At 44.9% G+C, this 15,080-nt stretch overlaps 1 protein-coding gene and 1 long non-coding RNA gene across 6 annotated transcripts in view; one reads left to right on the plus strand and one right to left on the minus strand.

The window, feature by feature from the left end:
* The window catches only part of LOC113181283 (uncharacterized), a 37,057-nt gene that overhangs the window by 19,172 nt on the left and 2,805 nt on the right, over positions 1–15,080 (plus strand). For both annotated transcript variants that reach the window (XR_003300582.2, XR_003300581.2), the window contains exon 3: positions 8,548–8,588. This is a non-coding gene — a long non-coding RNA (uncharacterized LOC113181283). The remainder of the gene's footprint in view (positions 1–8,547; positions 8,589–15,080) is intronic.
* The window catches only part of Sp2 (Sp2 transcription factor), a 29,458-nt gene that overhangs the window by 9,536 nt on the left and 4,842 nt on the right, over positions 1–15,080 (minus strand). For 2 of the 4 annotated variants that reach the window (XM_026386738.2, XM_026386737.2), the window contains exons 2-3: positions 1,793–1,872; positions 117–1,091 (exon numbers count right to left, since the gene is read on the minus strand). In XM_026386738.2, the coding sequence (XP_026242523.1) occupies positions 117–1,091; positions 1,793–1,872 (1,055 nt within the window). Of the gene's footprint in view, positions 1–116; positions 1,092–1,792; positions 1,873–9,274; positions 9,341–15,080 lie in introns of those variants that run through there. The other 2 variants (XM_077800379.1, XM_026386739.2) reach the window with 2 other exon arrangements.

Consider the following 15,080-nt stretch of genomic DNA (forward strand, 5'->3'; position numbering starts at 1 on the left):
AATGCTATTGACTCCAACACCCAGATCAAATCAGGAGATGACCCACCTCTCTTTCAAAAGCAAGCTGAAGGGTAACCAGAGCAGAAAAGGGAGGCAGGGCAGAGGGTGTATGGTACCTGAGTAGGTGTTGACTCAGCCGTCTGGATCTGAAAGTTCTGGGAGGGCTTCTGGGGGACGGTGGGAAGGGTGGCAGATGCAGCCTGCACTACCCGCAGAGCCTGCTGGGGGATCTGCACCACCTGCTGTTGCTCCGTCTTGGGGGGCACCACCTGGACCTGCTGGACCACAGCTGGCTGGCCACCCCCAGGGCTCTGAACAATCAGCAGGTTGTTTCCTGCCTGGATGATGTTGTCTGCCGTGGTCTCAATCAGTACCGTCTCCACCTGCTCAGCCATAGCCACAGATGGCTGAGAGGCAGGAAGGCTCTTCTTCCTGGCTTTCTTGTTAGTCTTAGACAGAGGGATGGGAGGGCTTTCAGTGAGGAGCTGAGTGGCTGCCCCAGTGTCACTGGCGTTCATAAGGTTGTTGACGGGCAGGGTGAGTGTCACGTTGCCACCTCCACCTGTCAGCTTTACCACGTTGGCCCCGCTCTGCACAGGGGTGGTGGTTGCACTTGACTTCTGGACAGGGGCTGGCTTGATGGGGACAGGCTTGTGACTGGACGGTGAAGGGGTGATGATGGCCTGGTTGGTGCCTGGGATGATCTGGATCTGGTTGGTGAGATTGGGCTGCACCTGGATGGTCTGGGAACTGCTTGCCTGAATCTGAGGAACCGCCTGGTACTGGATATTGGCATTTGACCGGTTCCCTTTGTTGATCATGGTGGGGTTCTGAATAGCGAATACCAGCTGCCCTCCAGGATAGGAGGTGCTCAGTTGTGACCCCTGAATCTGAAGTATATTTCCTTTGGAGGATAAGATGCCAAAGCTATTTTTGCCAGGACTCAGAGGAAGTGGGGCAGGTTTGATAGGGACCAGTTTCCGTGGCGTTGGCTGGGGGGGAGCAGGAGGTGTCACAGCAGCTTCAACAGCTGGAGGGCCAATTTTGCTACATGTTGCAGCAAGCAGGGCCAAAGGAGATGGCTGGGAGTCCTGCAAAAACCAGCAGAGGAAAGGAGTGAGACAAGAAGCCTGGGGCTGGCTGCCCATTAGCCCTTCATGATCCTCCTAGGTGGCAGCCCTCTGTGTGCTCTTCCCCGCCTGTGTCACCAGCATCCCTCTGGTTTTTCTGCCAACCAAGTAAGGAAAAGCAGGACAGTCCTTTCTCAGGAATTCCCTAGAAGCAGCCCCTGGGTTCGGTGAACTAGCAGTGTGGGCTGGCCTCACATTTACCAGGGATAATGACGCTCTTTAGTCCCAGAAGGAGTTCTACCACACCATCATAGGGAAGGAGAAATCTCTGACTGTTCCACTGACAAAGGAAGGAAGGGGAAAAGGACAGGCAGCAAAGGGACAAACCCACTGGTGTTTTCTAGTGCTTCCTACATGCAACGTCATGGACTAGGGAAGGCTGCTCTCTTGAAACTGCAATAAAAGGGCCTCTGTTTCATCTATGGCAGTGGTGTCTAGGGAAAGAATACTGAGTTTAATCCTGGCCTTTCCCCCTGATCCAACTGTGGCACCTTAGGTAAGAGGCATGACTTTTTAGTTTAGAGTGTAGATAAGTGAACCTTCCTGGGTCTTATGTCTTAGAGTGTTGAAAGTGACAATGAAAAGGGTTTTGAGTGTGGTTAACATTGGCTTCAATGAGCCCACACGAGCAGCTGAGAACCCCGCCCTCAGAGCCCACTCGCCTGGGTGGTGGCGGCAGCAGGCTGCAGGTAGTCACTGGGACTGACTGCAGCAGTGGCAGCCATGCTCATCTGTGGATCTGCTGGAAGAAAGAGACAAAGTAAGACACAAGACATCTTAGGAAAAGGACCCAAGCCCCCCTGCCTCAGATTTTCTTTTTGCTTCTATTCATTCTTGCTTCTCCAAGAGGAGTTAACAGCCTCTCTCCACATGTCCCTGCCACAGGATGACAGCCCCACACCTTTTAGCAGATGATCTCTGCTCAGGCTCAACTATGCAAGCCTGTGAGGAGCCAGGCCTGCCTCCAGTGCACTGGCCCCTTAACATGAAGACTCTAGACAGTAACTAGTCTGGGCACACCCCATCCCCAACTGGCTCTGCCAAGCTACACAGGAACCCTCTATAGTGGGCAGAGGAGCCCCAGCCAATCAATCTTCTGGCCCTAACTCAGGCTTCCTTCTCACTCCTGCTATAGGCAGATGCCAAACCAGCCCCACGGGTGGATGGATCGGGGTACAAGGCTGGATCAGGGTTTCTGACAAGAAGGACACACCTATTTCATTCCAAATTCATGGGTGCTGTATTCTCGGCCTTTACCACAAAGGCATGAGGGTTCTAGGAATATCACATATGGTTAATTTCTTTAAATAAATTTATATTTTTACACTGGACAGTAGGTATTGGCTCTAAGAACAGGTAAAGCTAATAACAATATACAGAGAAGAATGTAAATAGAGTAAATTCTATTTTTGTCTAAATGTGTGTTTTTATATGTATATATATAAAATGTTATAAGTTGTTATTGCTTGGTAGAATTTTACTTAACAAAGAATTTTTCTCCTTGTTCTGTATTTCCCTATTTTCTCACAGTGATTAGACAACTGGCCTTCTGTATCCACAGATTCAATCAACCACAGATCAAAATGTTAGGAAAAAATACTGTATCTATACTGAATATGTGTAGACATTTTCTTGTCATTATTCCCCAAATAATACAGTGTAACAATTATGTGGTTTTAGGTATTACAAGTAATCAAGAGATGATTTAAAGTATACAGGAGAATGTGTGTATGCTACATGAAAACACTCTGCCATTTTATGTAAGGGGCTTGAATATCTGTGGATTTTGGTATCTGCATAAGGTCCTGGAGCCAAATGCCCTGTGGATACTCAGGGACAACTATACTCTATTGTTCTTTTTTTTAAATAAAAGAAAATAAAGAAGGTTGAGGAAATTGTGAAAGGAGATTCTACCCTGCACTTAGTCTAATTTAAAAGGAAAACAAGATAAAAAAAAAATTTAAGACATGAGGAGTTTGGGGGAAAAGAATCTAGTTCATCTTGAGTTCATAAATCACTAAGGAAAAGAACCCTGGGCAGGAAGTCAGGCTTCTATCCTAGAACTTTGGAAAGCTGATGCCAGGAAAAACAGACGAGGAATATTACTTGGGAGAGCTGAAAAGACAAAAAGGCTCAGAGCTTGAGCCCCTAGTGGGCATCTAGCAAGAAAAGGACAAAGGCTGGAGAGAACAGAGCCATTCCCTCTGGGCAGGCCTCTCTGGCTTCTCTCTTTGGGGAAAGGATTCTTTTTCTTTTCTTTTCTTTGATACCAGGGATTGAACTCAGGGGCACTCCATCACTGAGCTACATCCCCAGCCCTTTTTTTGTATTTTATTTAGAGACGGGTCTCACTAAGTTGCTTAATGCCTTGGTTTTGCTGAGGATGGCTTTGAACTAGTGATCCTCCTGCCTCAGCCTCCTGAGCCACTGGGATTACAGGTGTATGCCACCGTTCCCAGATGGGGAAAGGATTCTTAGAGAAAGGTAAAGGAAGGGTGAGCCCAGGATGGGTGATAGGCTGGTAGGAGGCTCCCCAGTGACTTTAATGGTCGCCAGGTCCCAAGCCACTGCAGGGCAGGGTGGTTCTGCAGGTCCTGCTCACTGTACCAGGAGCCCTCCTGGTGAGAATGTACACGAGAATGCACATGTAGATCCTGAAACATCCCAGACAGATCCTTGATATATTTCTAGAATTACTGAATTCTAGAGTTGAATTATTGAATGATTAAATAGCACTGTAGTTACTGAGGGAAGGAGGAATGACCACAGGTACAGGCATGGAGTTGCAAAAAACAAGACATGCTGAACACATCTCAGTTTCTTTTCATAGGGTTTTGGACAGTCACATCAGGAAAACACAAACATCTCGCATCTGAATTCAACAGGCATCAACGGAAATCTTCATAATACTCTTGTGATCAAGAAGGGAAAAACTGACATGCCTCTAATCCCAGCAGCTCGGGAGGTAGAGGCAGGAGGATCATGAGTTCAAAAGCCAGCCTCAGCAACTTAGCAGGGCCCGAAGCAACTTAAAAAAGAACAGGGAAAAAATGTACTAGGTATAGTGCCCTACTCCTATAATCGCAGCTACTCCAGAGGCTGAGGCAAGAGGATTCCAAGTTTGAAGCCAGCCTCAGAAATTTAGCAACACCTTTTCTCAAAAAAATTTTAAAAAGGGCTGGGGATGGGCTGTAACTCAGCAGCAGAGCGCTTGCCTAGCATGTGTGAGGCACTGGGTTTTATCCTCAGCACCACATAAAAATAAGCAAATAAAATAAAGGCATTCTGTCCATCTACAACTACAAAAAAAAGATTTTTTTAAATGCTGGGGATGTAGCTCAAGTAGTAAAGTACCCTTGGGTTCAACATCCAGTACAAAAACAAACAAACAAAAACCAACCAGGGGAATAATTCAGGCAGGATGATAATCTAGTCTGGGGGCTAAAATGAGCATGCTTCTACCTAAGTGCTGAAGGTTGGCTGCTACATGTCGACTGGGTATGGAACCAAGGCCTTATACATGCTAGGGGTATCTCAAACTGGGGTGGGTCCCAGGACCAGGCTCCATGGACCTCTCCTCAAAGGACTCTCTTTATTTTTTGGTACTGGGGATTGAACTCAGAGGTGCTTTACCACTGAACCACATCCTCGGCCCATTTTATATTTTATTTGGAGACAGGGTCTCACTTAATTGCTAAGTCCTTGCTAAATTGCTGAGACTGGGGCTGGGGCTGGGGCTGGGGCTCAGCAGTAGCACACTTGCCTGGCATGTGTGAAGCACTGGGTTCAATTCTTAACACCACATATAAATAAATAAAATAAAGGTCTATCAAAAACTAAAATAAATAAATAAATAGAAATAAATTTAAAAAAAAATAAATTGCTGAGATTGGCCTTAAACTTGTATACTCCTTCCTCAGCCTCCCAAGTGGCTTCCACAACCATGCCTGGTATATTGATCCACTATATGTCATGCCTTATGCCAAATGCTGTCATGTAAATTATCAGAGCATCACAGAAATCCTATGAGGATGGCATTGTCTGTTTTATAGACAATACAGTGAGCCTGAGAGAGAATGCTCAGCCATCCCATTCCCTATTAGTGGACCACACATAATTTTTATTTAGGTTTAGAGCCTTCTGCTTTTAAGCATTACATCTACCAGTTTTTAAAGATCTCTTTGAACCTTAAAACCAACACTCATTTTGTTTACAGCCCTTCTCAATTTTGTGACACCTGTAAGTTTAACTTGCTTTCTAGATCTTGGCACTGGTTCACAAACTTGGGTGGCAGGTAGACTACTCTAAAGCTGTTTTTTTTGTTGTTGTTGTTACCGCACGAGTTTAGGACAAGGATGTGTCACTCATGTATTTTTTTTTTTTTTAATGCATGGTTTAGGACAGGGATGTGTCACTCATGTATGAGTATGTTTGCACTAAGTCTTGATTTTTTTTTTTTTTTGTGTGTGTGTGTGTGTGTGATTCTGGGTATGAAACCAAGGCCTTATACATGCTAGGCAAATGTCTTATCACGGAACTAAACCCCCAACCCCAAAATAATTTTTTTTTTTTAAAGAGAGAGGGAGAGAAGAGAGAGGAGAGAGGAGAGAGGAGAGAGGAGAGAGAGGAGAGAGAGAGAGAGAGAGAGAATTTTTAATATTTATTTTTTAGTTCTCTGCGGACACAACATCTTTGTTGGTATATGGTGCTGAGGATCGAACCCGGGCCGCACGCATGCCAGGCGAGCGCGCTACCGCTGAGCCACATCCCCAGCCCCAAATAAATTGTTTTTATAATTGTGGTTCATAGTCTAATAGTTTGAACACGACTGCTCTAAGGGAAAAAAATGTTTTGGGGTGTTGTCTTTGATTATTTTCATTACAATGTTAAACTTGACTTAATTTTATATGAACATAAATCTGTGTCTCAGCTTAATTGCTATAAAGTTAATAACTACAAAAAAGCCAGCAAAATTCAAATCAGCACCATCATTCTGGGAGGACGATGTTTGATGGAACCCTGATCACCGCTTTCAGCCCATGCATAGCACAGAGTCAACCCTCTGAGCCCCTTGAGCTCTGCTCACCCACCCTGCATTGGCCAGTGCCAAGTGACACAGTCTTCCCACTGTTTCTGGATGAAAAAGTCTTGTCCTTCACTTTGCACAGATGTACCACGAGTTGAACGTGCAAAATGAAGCTGTCCTAACTAGGCCACGCAGTTATAGTGGAGCACTTGTAAACACACAGGCCCTGAAGTGTGTAGGATGTGGCTAAGCAACAGTCCCCCGTGATGAGTGGTAGATGCTCATTTTTAAAGACAATCAGCATAATGAAAACACAAGAATAAAAAGTCTTCTGAAGCCAGAGTGGTACATGCCTATAATCCCACTGACTAGGGAGGCTGAGACAATAGACTGCAAGTTCCAGGCCCAGCAACTTAGTGAGACTCTTGCTCAAAAGTAAAAAGGGGCAGCTGGGGTTGTGGCTCAGTGGTAGAGCACTTGCTTAACATGTGTGAGGCACTGGGTTTGATCCCCAGCACCATATAAACAAATTAAATAAATAAAAGTATTGTGTCCATATACAACTAAAAAAAATATATATTAAAAAAAAAAAAGTAAAAAGGGAACCTGGGGCAATAACTCAGTTGGTAGAGTGCTTGTCTTGCATGCGCAAGGAGCTGGGTTCAATCTCCAGCACCACAAAAAATAAAATAAGTAAATAGGGATAGGGATGTGGCTCAGTGGTTAAATGTCCATGGGTTCAACCCCGGTACCAAAAAATAAAATGTACACACACATGGTGATATGTAGTAAATCCTACGGTTAAGTTAAAAAACAAATCACATATATATAGGTCAGGAAGACAAAGCTTGATGATTGCAAAAATAAAACAAAAGACAATCACTACAGTCTTTAACTGCATTTCTTTCTTTTGCCTTCCCCTACCCCAATACAGGGGCACTCTACCACTGAGCTGTACCCCCAGTCCTTAGGCTATCCTCATACTTGCCATCCTCCTGCCTCAGCCTCCCAAATTTCTGGGAGTACAGGTGTTTGCAACCATGCTTGGCTTGGGTTGCATTCCTTATTGGGGGGTGGGGGCAGGGGTAACTGGAGATTGAGCACGGAAGCACTTTACCTACATCCCTACTCATTTTTATTTTATGTCAAGTTCTTACTAAATTGCTGAGGCTGGCCTCAAAATTGCAATCCTTCTGCCTCCAACTCTGGAACTGCTGAGATTACAGGCATGCATCACTACACCTGGCTTTGGATTGCATTTCTAACAATTCAACCATAGAGCAAGAAAAATAATAGTCTTACTGTATTCGCATACTTGGACGACATCTGGAGTGTCATGTTCCATTCTTTTTTTTTTGGGGGGGGGTGGCGGGTACTGAGGATTGAACTCATGAGCACTCAACCACTGAGCCACATCCTCAGCCCTATTGTATATTTTTATTTAGAGACAGGATCTGAGTTGCTTAGTGCCTTCCTTCTATTGAGTCTGGCTTTGAACTTGGACTCCTCCTGCCTCAGCCTCTTGAGCCACTGGGAATACAGGTGTGAGCCACTGCGCCTGGTCAAGTTCCATCCTGAGGGACATTTCAAAAAGAGAATTTACAACTGGGGATTGTTCAGAGGAAAGTAGCAGTGGTTGTGGCAGGGTACCTGATCCTAAATGTCATTTACCAGAGTACTCATTCCATATATGAGTTCAAAGGGCAGAACCAAGACTTTGGTGTAGATATTTCAAGAAGGCAGATTTCAGTTTAATATAAGAACTTTCAAAAGATGGAATCAGTTGCCCTTGGGGATAATGTTCTCCTTTCTCTGGAATCATTTAACAAGAGGCAGGATGTGTACTTCTGTTGGAGATGGGCTCTTGAGATAGGGAGGAGAGTTGGACCAAATGATTTTGGGGGGATGCGGGTACAGCTCAGTTGAAGAATGCTTGCCTACCATGTGCAAGGCCCTGGGTTCAATACCAAGCACTGCCCCCCAAAAAAGATTTTTATACCTTTTAGATCATGTTGCTGATAAAAATGCAAGATGAGTTAGTTCCTAGCAGGCTGGGAAGGCAGGCAGGGGATCTCCCAGGAGACTTCCTGGGGCTCAAGTTCACTTGGCTAAAATTGGTAAATGACTCTCCCTCAGATACTCTGTTATGAAAAGACAAGAGACACTGGAATAGGAGAGTGCAAATGAAATAAAGTAAAAATTGGCCTAGTGCTTCCCAATCATTTCCCTCTCTCTACCACAGTCATTATTACCCTGAACTCAAACTGGTTAGGGACCTGGCTGTGCTCTGAGGGCATCTTCAGTTAAAACAGAAGTTAAAACAGAAGCAAGCTGCAGACTGCTGGCGCTCCACGTTGCACCATTTCAGTTTGGTTTCATTTTTCTCCCCAGCTGGCTCTTGAAACACTCCTCTACATCTCAAAACAATGTCTGTAAGTATGTCTCCTGATGTCACTCAGAGCTTTATGGCCCCTGGGCTGCAGACCTGGGCCACTAAACAAATGAAGAATCTCTGTTATTGCAAAATTATGTCCTGGGATTCACCATGAAAGGGAAAAGCAGCATTTCCTGCCGGTGTTTGGAAATGAAAAGTGGTAATGGAGAGGCAGCACACATACCTGCAGCACTTTGGTCAATGGTACCTTGGAACCTCATTAATTTGGAACCTTATATTTAAAATGTGTCATGTGGACAAAAAAGACTGACAGAAACACATCCAAAATCTCCAGGCTCTTGTACAGATCACTCACTGCCATCTCCTTTTCCTTCCAGCACAGCCATTTCTTTCTTCCTCCTTGGCCAGACTTGGTGGGACAGCTGTCAGTGCTTTGCTGTTCCCTCCCTCCTCAACTCACTCACATCCTATGCAAGCAGAGGCATCAGGACTTTGGCCCCTGCACTCTGCTTGCTGGTCATGCCCAAGTCACCACTGATGTCCTTGCTAATAAATCCAACAGACTCTCTGATCATTCCCTCCTCCTTGAAATTCCCATGAATTTTCTCCCACCTCTTCTCCTGTGGGCACCTCTTCCTTTACCATCCTTTAAATACTGAAAAACCTCAACATATGTCCTTCTCCTCACCCAATATCATTTCCCAAGTAACCAAGCCCACTCACTTGGCTTCCAGAACCTTCCATGTGCAGGCTGGCAACTCCCAGGTCCCGTGTGTTCAGCCAGTCCTTTGTAGGCTTCTACTTCAGCTGGCCACAGATACTGCCAGCATGGGGCATCCTTCCTGGCCTTCCCACCCTCAGTCCCCACAGGCCTCTTTCTAGACCCCTGAAGGGCCTATATTTTTGTTGCTGCCTTCCCTTGCTTACAGCCTCTTCTGTCTTTTCAATGCCTAATGCCTTCATCTTTCAGGTCTCAGACTATTTTTTTCCCAGCAAGATTTATTAACAGACATTGTATAACAGGTATGCCAGGTCCTCAGAGGCCTTTCTGGACCCCCCGAGATGAGGTTTACTCCTTTAGTTTGCTAGCCACCGGTTAAATAAATAATCATGTGCCCTAATGTATGGGAGTATGGATGAGTTCCCCAGGTGGCCATGTTGTCTTCACTGAACTGGTGACACCAAGTCCCTCAGTACCCAGCACAGGGACACATTCCATGTCTGAAGGGTGAAAAAGTACTTCTGGCTAAACCAGCCTCTCTTCTGGTATTTTCAATCACAACAAAATCTGAGTATCCTCTTCATAGTAGATCATCAAGTTCTGATGATTCTACCTCCAAATTAGACATTTGTCTCTAGTCTTCTCACCACTCTTGTTCCCATGGCCATGGCCATGATCATAGTATTAACTACCCTCAGCTCAGACTGAAATACCATTCCCAGCCTCCAGAATGGTTTCCAGCCCCTGGCCTCGATCCCTTTTACCCAGCCTCCACAATCTGGTCAGAAAAATCTGTAAAATGCAAATCCCACCCTGCCACTCCCCTGATCAAGCCCCTCAATAAATTCCAGATGCTCTTATGATAAGCTTAGAAAGTCCATAGTGCCTCCTCTTGGCCCTTCCCCCTCCTCCCTCTCCCACTTTATCTCTGGCCCTTCCATCTTTCCCAGCATACATTTGAGAATTTTTCACTCCTAGAATTAAAAAACACTACACACTCTCTGATTTGGAACATAAAGCTGGCTCTCTCCCATTTGTCTGGTCATTTTAATTTCTTCAGAGTTCCTTTGTAATTCATTCTGAGAAAGCTTGTAATCCCAGCAACTCTGGAGGCTGAGGGAGGAGGATTGCAAATTTGAGGTCAGCCTGGGAAATTTAGTGAGGGCCTGTCTCAAAATAAAAAATAAAATGGGCTGGGGTGGAAAAGTACCCCTGGGTTTGATCTCTAGTAGCTCCCCATTACCCCCCCCAAAAAAAAGCCTTTCCTGACCTTCCCCATGTCTGAGACAGGTGACCTTGCCATGTGCCTGAATGTACTCCCCAGGACACCCTTCATAGCACTGACCCCACCACAGCCACAGGGCACAGAGTATGTCTCTGACCTATGGGGTCTTTCTACAGCTAACTGGAGGGCAGGGGGAACACAGTGTAACAGGCTGGCCTACTGGTCCTTTCACCAAGAACTGCCTTTGTGCATGTGTGCGTGTGGTCCGAATCCTAGCCCATGCTAGGCAAATGCTCTAGCTCTGAACTATACCCCAGCAAAAACACTGTCCTTTAATACACAGGATAAGAGAAAAGAGGCCCATAAAAATTCCACAACAGCAGACTTTAGGAAGCTTCCCTCTGGGAGAGAACTCCCAACTCCACACCTAGGCCTTAGGAATGCTCAGCCTTTTTGCCTTCTGGGCTCCTACCACCCTGACCACTGGCCTCCTTGGCCTTCCGCTCTGGTATTTCCCCTGGAGGAATTTCACTTTGCGCAAACAGTCCTTCTGTTGGCTATTTTGGTCAGCTTGGCTGGGCTGGGAGCCAACAAAGCAGTTTCTAAGCCCATGCTTTCCCTGTTGCTTGGAAGAATTCAGAGCTGGTGAGGGAAAAGCAAGCCATGGCTGGTTTTAGAGAACAAAGCTGGGCCTCAAGGGAAGCTGACAAGAGAATTAGCTTGGATGGAGGGAGCAGCAACCTAGGTCATGAGAGACTCCAAACTACACTGAACATTTTTGAAAAGCAAATCTCCAACCTCACAATAGCGATTATAAAAGAGCCCAGTAACAGACAAATTTCACTGATTTTAATTAAATGAGAACAACTCTGGGCACTGGCTGGCTAGTGCCACTGGCCAAAAGAGGAAGGAGAGTAGGGAACAGATCTCTTCTCTGCCTAGATACTTAATTATGCCTCCTGTCTTCCCCGTCCTGAACTCTGACCCCACAACTCAGTCTGTGGCCCTATGTGCATCCATGATTTATTTCAACAAGAAGTTAAAATTTCCTTCTTTAGTTAATAGCCATTAATTCTCTCCTCTTCAAACAAAATTCCTTGCTAGTTACCTACAATGGGCAGTTCCTGACTTCCAATGGTTTGGCTAATGATTTTTTTTTAAATATATTTATTTTTTAGTTGTAGTTGGACTCAATCTCTTTATTTTATTTATTTATTTATTTTTTATGTGGCGCTGACGATCAAACCCAGGGCCTCACACGTGCCTAGGCAAGCGCTCTACTGCTGAGCACAACCCCAGCCCTGGCTAATGATCTTTTGACCTGATAATGCTATGAAGTGCACCCAAACAATCAGTGACTCACTTTCAGGACAGTATTCAATAAATCACATGAGACATTCAACACTTTATTATAAAGTAGGCTTTGCAGTAAATGATTTTTTGTCCAACTTCAGGCTAATGTAAGTGTTATAAGCCAGTTTAAAGCAGGTGAGGCAAAGCCATGACGCTCTTTAGGTTAAGTGTATTAAATGTATTTTCAACTTACAATATTTTAACTTACTGTGGATTTACATAACTCCATCACAAGTAGAGGAACATCTATACTTGCTGTTTTGTTTCTAATTAGTCTCCTGCCACTCTTTCTTGAACGTATTCCAACCAGGCTATACGCTCCCTATTCATGCTGCCCAAACTGCTCAAACCACCAGAATCTCAATGCTGCTGAATCTAATGGCTAATTGTTATTAGACCTCAGACTTCATCTTTTGTGTTGATCTGACAGCTGGGGGTTCTTCTTCCATGACCCACTCTTCACTTGGCTACCAGGACATCCATACCAAGTTGGCCTCTTACCACTTGGGCTACTTCTAAATCTCCTTTGCTAGTTCTTCTCTAAAATTCTAAGAGCCCAGTAACAGTAAGACGAATTTCACTGATTTTCATTAAGTGGTTGGGCTATCCCGGGGATCAGCCCCAGGACCCATCTTTCTTCTGCCTACACCCGTTTCCTGGGTGATTTTACCTAGTCTTATTGCTTTAAAAACCAGTAATATACACATTACTATATAATGATTATTCCCAAATTCTATCTGCAGATTTGTTATCAAAATGTCTACTGACATCTTCACTTGAATGTCGTAATAAGTATCTCAAATATTCCTGGCCCTAAACAATGTTCCTGATAACTCCCTAATTCTGAGCCTCCTTCAAAACTTGCCATTGTAGCCATGAGTGATGGTGCACACCTGTAATTCCAGTGGCTCAGGAGGCTGAAACAAAAGGAATTCAAGTTTGAGGCCAGCCTGGCAATTTAGTGAAGCCTGATACAACTTGAGACCCTGTCTCAAAATAAAAAATAAAAAGTGCTGGGGAATGTAGCTGAGTGGTAAATTGACTCTGAGTTAAACTCCCAGTGCCCCAAAAAAGCAAAACAAAAACAATAATATATGGTGAATGCTAACTCCATTCTTTTAGCTGCTAAGCCCTAAAACCTTGGGTGTTATCTTTGATTTATTTGTCCCACCCTCCACATTTGACAGCAGACACTTTCAGCTCTACCTTCAGAATATATTTGAATATTTATCACCTAGATCCACATTGTCTTTCACCTGGATAACTGAGAAAGGATCATAGCTGGCCTTCTGACCTTGACCTTGTCAATCTGTTCTCAACAAGCATCAAATTTACACAAAAATCTTTTTATTCTTTTGCTCAGATTCCCCCAATAGTGTCCCATTTCCCAAAGAGCCAAAGTTCCCACTGTGTCCTTATGTGACCTGGCTCCCTTTCTGACCTATCCTGCTGTCACTCTCCCTCCCTCCAGCTCCAGCTGCTGGCTTCCCTGTTACTTTAGAACATACCAGGTGCGGTCCCTTGTCAGGGTCCTCTTACTTGCTCTTATGGTTGCTGGAGGTCTCAACCTTCTCCCCTCACTCCAGATTGGGCATAGCTCATTCTCCTCCCCTCTTTCAGGGAACCACTCAAATGTCATTGAGATCATCCCTGATTACCATATGTAAATCCCCCCCACCCACACACACATTTTTCCTACCCTCTCTCTTCTATATTTAGCACTTACTTTTTGTTTGGGGTGGGGTACTGGGGATTAAAGTCAGGGGCACTCAACCACTGAGCCACATCCCCAACCCTATTTTATTTTTTTATTTAGAGTCAGGATCTCATCGAGTTGCTTAGTTCCTTGCTAAATTGCTGAGGCTGGCTTCAAACTCCGGATCCTCCTGCCTTAGCCTCCCTATAGGCCTGAGTCAGTCACCAGGCCTGGTGTTCTTACTTTTTTTTTCCCCTCCTTCTTCTGGTATTAGTGGTTCTGGTATTAGGGATTGAGCCCTGGGGCACTTTACCATTGAGCTACATCCCCAGTCCTTTTTATTTATTTTGAGACAGGGTCTTGCTAAATTGCTAAGGTACTTGTGATCCTCCTGTCTCAGCCTCAGGAGTGGCTGGGATTACAGGTGTACACCACCCAGCCTGGCTAGCACTTCTTACTTTCAAACAAGTATCTATCAGTTACTTATTTATTGTCTCCCAGTAAGAATTGGAAGTTTCCTAAAGATTCTCTTATTCACTGATGTACCACCCCTAGTACCTGGCCCTTCAGTACTTACCAAACATTTGTTCAATAAATTCTGGAGGGATGTGGAAGGGAGAATCTAAATAAGAGTGTAGGAGCTTTAAGAACCAAAGCAGAAACCCTGCAGATCTGCATATCCTGATAGCAGGTGAGGATCCACTCCCAAGTCTGCTCAGCTGATCCAGTTCCAGATAGAACTCTGTGGTGTTGGGGATTGAACCCAGGGGCGCTCAATTACTGAGCCAAATCCTCATGCCCTTTTGAGATAGGGTCTTGCTAAATTGATAAGGCTGGCCTCAAACTTCCAATCCTCCTGGTTTAGCCTCCCCAGCTGCAGGTATTTTAGGCATGTACCACCACCCTAGCTCCAGATGCAACTCTCAAGCCCACCAGTCTCTTCACATTCGGGTGCCAGCCTGATGTGAGCCAGTGGTCCAGTCTTGTTCCTGAACAAATGCTTCAATGAACACACCTCACCACATACTAGGTACTACATTTCAGGGTTTCTTTCAACTAACAAGTATAAAGGAATGGAGGGGTAGTTAAGATAATGAGGGCATCTGAAATATGAATACCTCACCTAGGTCCACCCTAAATTCCTCTTCCCCATAGGAGACTTATTTGCATTCCCACCCTGCTTGAAGAAACTAGGAAGAAATGAGGGACACAGACAGCAACGGATGGAAACTCCTCACCCAGACCAAAGCCGCCCCGAGAAATAGTGCAGGGCTTTTCTGTCAAAGAAAAGCATTCTGTCTTAGAGAACAGGAGGAAAAAAGAAAGCAAGATACATTTTTTTTCCCTTTGAAGAATCTCATTATGCACAAACACTGCTTCCTCTACTCTGGCAAATATATTATTTGTGAGTCACTCCCTACATTCACCCCAGGCTACAATCTGCTTCAGAAATGAGTAGTGACTTCATTTCCCCTGAGAAGAGAGGGCGGGCTTAGCGTTTTCTTTTTTGAAGGCTGGGAAATGTCTTGGTCTG

The sequence above is a fragment of the Urocitellus parryii genome, chromosome 7, assembly GCF_045843805.1.
Source record: "Urocitellus parryii isolate mUroPar1 chromosome 7, mUroPar1.hap1, whole genome shotgun sequence".
Classification (NCBI taxonomy): domain Eukaryota; kingdom Metazoa; phylum Chordata; class Mammalia; order Rodentia; family Sciuridae; genus Urocitellus; species Urocitellus parryii.